Source organism: Olea europaea, chromosome 11 (genome assembly GCF_002742605.1).
Source record: "Olea europaea var. sylvestris chromosome 11, O_europaea_v1, whole genome shotgun sequence".
Classification (NCBI taxonomy): Eukaryota; Viridiplantae; Streptophyta; class Magnoliopsida; order Lamiales; family Oleaceae; genus Olea; species Olea europaea.
Window position 1 is genome coordinate 8695242 of NC_036247.1, and position 5096 is coordinate 8700337.

At 32.7% G+C, this 5096-nt stretch overlaps 1 protein-coding gene across 2 annotated transcripts; it reads left to right on the forward strand.

The window, feature by feature from the left end:
• Positions 1-2192: 2192 nt before the first annotated feature.
• On the forward strand, positions 2193-4378 carry LOC111403245 (trihelix transcription factor GT-3b-like). 2 transcript variants are annotated; one of them, XR_002704425.1, is made up of 3 exons: positions 2193-2732; positions 2856-3496; positions 4155-4378. XR_002704425.1 is itself a non-coding variant. In XM_023031677.1 (2 exons), exons 1-2 carry the CDS (start codon positions 2472-2474, stop codon positions 3405-3407), a joined length of 813 nt encoding a protein of 270 aa, XP_022887445.1. In that variant the 5' UTR covers positions 2193-2471; the 3' UTR covers positions 3408-4378. The 2 variants fall into 2 exon arrangements, 1 of the variants encoding a protein (XP_022887445.1); XM_023031677.1 differs by having other exon boundaries at positions 2856-4378.
• Positions 4379-5096: the final 718 nt, after the last annotated feature.

Below are 5096 nucleotides of genomic sequence, written 5' to 3' on the forward strand. Positions count from 1 at the left end.
CTGTTGGATGTCCTGCATGTCCGACACGTGGAATAACACGGTTGGTGGGCTCACGCGGGTGTGACAGAATCCGCGTATTGGATTAGACTAGAATACATTGAGAGAGCCCACCACAAAAATCCAAATCTTGATTAAAGTAGTACCCTTTTCGTCTTTTGATTTTGCAAATGTTTAAGTCGTTGATTAAAGTAGTACCCTTTTTGGCTTTTGATTTTGCAATTGTTTAAGTCGTTGTTCGTAGGAAATAAAAATAAAATTTTAATTTAAATCAAAATTAATACTTATTTTTAATCCTCACCAAATATATGTTAGGGTCTGTTTGATTGCAAAGGTGGAATTTGGGTGGAAAAAAATGAATTTCATGGAATTGAATTGATGAGAAATTGTTTTCCTGGGAATTGTAAATTGTTATATTTGATTGATATATTTTCCACCTGAAAATTTTTTAAATTAAAATATTTTTTTATGTCCGTTTGGTTTTGTTTTATATGAAAATTATCAATTAAAGGGATATAATTTATTGGTATTGGGGATGAAATTTGTTTTCATTGCCAAAACAAAACAAAAAAACAAAAATTTCAAGAAGATCATCTATCTTTTTATGTTCGTTTAGTTTTGTTTTACATGAAATTTGTCAATTAAAGGAAAATATTTTTTTACAATAATTCTTAAAATTTGTCTTCATTGCCACCAAAAATAAAAAAATCGGAAAAAAAACGCTAAAGTAATCTAGAATTGCAATTCTCACCATATAGAATTGGGCTGATGTAGCACAAAACATGAAAATGCAATTCTAGACCATTAAAATGTTATCAAACACCATTAAATTGGAATGTGGAATTCCAATTTCATTTTCCATGGAATTTCACCTCCAATCAAACACTACCTTAAATTTTAATGGACTTGTAACGAATCAGTTGACTTGTCGTATTAAAAGTGACTTCCTAATTATATTTCAAATAAACTCAAGGGGTTTGAAAGTGAAAGGTTTAGAGTTCTAATTGTTAAATTGTCATGTTCATTCTAGCAAATGTAGGCAAAATTAAAATAATTACATGATGTACGTGCAAATATGAAATTAGGAATTGGTACGGACAAAATTTTGTTGATGCAAGTTAGTTAAACTTCTTAATGACAGATTAACTATTTACTAGCGTCTTGACTAGTATAATATGCCACTCTTTTGTCACCTCCAATCCGTGCTTTAGACCCACTTATTAAACTATTCATCATGTCCATCACAAGGTGCACTTGCATGTTATTAAAAAAAAATGTCATATTTATAGAATAAATTAAAGAACTGAGCCCCTATTTGATATTAATTTAAATCAGATTTTAATTTAAGTCAAAATCATACAATCTATATTAACCACATATTTCATGATTCACACAATTTTTCAATCACGTATTTTAAATTTTTTTATCAAAATCTACGAAAAAATTAATTTTAATCCCAATCAAACGGGGGCTGAATAGTGTTAGCCAATCCATTTGTTCAAAAAAGCTAGGGGCCAAGGCAGTACCTCGGCAATCTATGGGTAATAAAAAATCATTATTGGATATGGTTTCCATTCTGCGCATTGTATTCAGTCATGAATTTTTAAATTTTGGACTGGTGGTAAAATGAAAAATAGCGTAGTCAAAGAATTAAAAAAGGTCGAGTTATAAAGACTTTGACGACTTAAATTTATAAATATATCATAATTAATAATGAAGACCTCTAGAACGGATTGCTGATTTTATCTATTTATTTTTTTAAATTAACATATACAAATAAGTTAGGAACCGATCCAATGCCTCTCCCGCTCGTAAACATACGGATTATTAGTAGTGAAATTTTAAAATTTGGACAACTGATCAAATAAATAATAGCATAGCCGACAATCTGATTAGGTTGAGTTATAAAGACTTTGACGACTCAAAATTCAGGGAGATATCGTAATTAATAAAAGAAAATAAAAGCTTGTCAAGCAAGAATTACAACTGGTCACAGGGAATAAACCCCTCTAAAAGTCATTTCATCTGACAATTTTTTTTCTTGTCGTAAGCATGACAAATGTCAAACGTAATATGAACAAATGTGTATACCCAAAAAAAATAATAATTATTTTCGTATATTGTACAGAGAGAGAACTGTGTTTCCGCATAGTCAGAGGGATTTATCTGGAAGAAACTGTTGTGCAGGAGAAGAAAAAGAACGAGAGAGATGGAGAGAGAAAGTAGTAGTTGCTTTATTTTTCCTTTCATTTTCATATATGAACGCTCTCTTTTGACACCCAAGCTTTAAAATCATTCTTTTTCATTGACAATTTGATAATTCACAGTTTCACACCATATATTCACACTACAGATATATATAAATCTTCTCCAGTTTCTCTCTCTACCTTTCTTTTTCTTTTCTCATTCGATCAATCTTCCTGTCTTTCCATCTACCTTCGTCAATTCAGTGAATCGATATCTATATAATTCTCATGGAGGGCCACCACCACCCTTACACCAGTGTAAATATAGATACAGGCGGTGGCGGTGGAGCTGATAGGTTCCCTCAATGGAGTATTCAAGAAACCAGGGATTTCTTGATTGTTCGGGCCGAGCTCGATCCGACGTTCATGGAGACTAAAAGGAATAAGCTTCTTTGGGAAGTAATCTCCACTAGAATGAAAGAAAAGGGTTATAATCGAAGCGCTGATCAGTGTAAGTGCAAATGGAAAAACCTCGTAACCCGATTCAAGGTAAATATTTTATATCCATTATCATCAAAAAGATTTAAAACCTTGTTTTTTATTTGTTGGGGAGGATTTATACTTATCGAAAAATAAGCTAAAATTTTGTGAATTGCACACTGCAATTTATAGGGATGTGAAACGATGGAGTCAGAAGGTATGCGCCAACAGTTTCCATTTTACAATGAACTCCAAGCAATATTTGGTGCAAGAATGCAAAGAATGCTATGGATTGAAGCTGAAGGCGGTGGAGCAAGTAGTTCGAAGAAAAAAGCGGCGGCCACGGCGCAGATATCTTCAGACGAGGAGGACGATAATGACGACAGCGATGTAGATCAAAAGGGTAGCAGTAAGAAGAAAAGGAAGACTAGAAGCAATACAAATACCGGCAATTCGAGCAATTTGATCACAAGTATAAGGGAGATAATGGAAGAATTCATGAAGCAACAGATGCAAATGGAGATGCAGTGGCTGAAAGCATATGAAGCAAGAGAACAAGAGAGAAGAATAAAAGAAATGGAATGGAGAAAAACAATGGAGGATTTAGAAAATGAGAGGATGATGATGGATAGAAAATGGAGAGAAAGGGAAGAACAAAGGAGAATTAGAGAAGAAGCTAGAGCAGAAAAAAGAGATACCCTTATTACAGCTTTATTAAATAAGCTTAGAAGAGAAGACATGTAGCCTGCTGCTGCTGATATTTCTATGTTTTTACTAGCTAGTTTTGAAGAAGAGGAAAAAAAATTAATAAAATTAAATTAAACCTTAGAGAGGTTTGTCTTGAAACTCTTATTTTTACTGCCTTTATTTTTCTTGCTGATCGGAGTTGTTTTCTTCTCGTGTTGTTTGTTCATAAATCTTGATTCGTGATATATATATTAGAATCGTGGGTTATTCAAATTAGGTTTTCTGAATGGTATAATTTCGTGTTGATTGATTCTCTATTATGAACCTTTCTATGCCTGATAAACTAAGATTGGAACAACTCCATGCCTTGATTTTCCATCTTCTTCTCTAAGCTTTAATTAGTGCAGAGTAATCACTGCATCATGGAGGCTGGGGTTACATAGCCATATAGAACTGTGTAGTCACAGAGTTATCAATATTTTGGGGACTGATTTATTTTTTAATTAAACTTCATACACATGCATGATGCATACACAAACAAGATTTGAATCTTGAACCGCCTTGCCTAAGTCCTTATTTGATATATTATTGATTTAAATTTTGAATTAAGCTACTTGTACATTATTTTTGTACATCATAGATGACATTTCATGATGTGTTTACATGGATTATTTTAAGTATTATTAAAATCAATGACAAAATTGTATGCCACATCGTGGTTTAAGCAAAGTTATTGGTATAAGTGTAGTTCTTTCTGTTTGGAAGATCATGAATTTTCCCTAATAACTTTTCCCTTTCTTGTAGGTGTGGATCAAACCTGCAAGATGATGTGCTTTCTGTTCTGATGTCATTTCTGTCTGTATTTGATCGTGGCCAAGGACAAGATATGAGGATAGTATAACTGGATTCATACTTCTATATGATGTCTTTGTTGCGAAGCAATCCAAAATTCCCTTAAAAATGTAATCTACACAAATTTAGAACCACCAAATTTTATGAAGCCATTTATAATCTTTTGTTTATTTTAACATTCGATGGTTACTACATGTTCATATGGAAAGAAATGAGAATATCGATTTTGAGGGTCAAAAAATTTAGTTTGTTGTCGACGTCATGCATGAAGCATGTTGTCTGACATACGTTGTTTTCTTGTATGCTACCACTGAATAATTTGTGCTCCAATTATTTTTTGTCAAACTTTTGGGATGTCTCTCCTGCTTGGTTATATTTATGGGTAATTAATTTCGATTATATGTAAATTATACTTTAAAATTTTTTCATAAGTTATTTTTTTAGTTATTTATTTTAAGGAAAGGGTTACTTTTGAATGGATTTAACATGTCCCCCACTACTTTCTCTCAACCAACACTATCACATTCGCTTGCGGGTGACAACCACCATCACCTTCGCCGCTTCCGACATTCTCTAGTACCAAAATTTCCAGACACCACAACCATCGTTCAATAACTATAGATCTAGAGTTCTGTGGCGATGGTTCCGATAGTGATCTCGATCTCGATGGTCGTGGTGGACTGCAATGCTAGGTCCAGAGTTTGCTGTGGTGTTTAAAATGGTGATCATGTTGGGAAAATTTTAATTTGTCATGTGGGTCTATATATGTAACTAATTGTATATAATACTATCTTAAAGTTAAGTCCAAAATTAAAATGATTTAATAAAGAATTAATTTGTTGGGCTTAGGATCTAAATAAAGTGTGGGTCAAATCATATGTATGGAGATCAAAT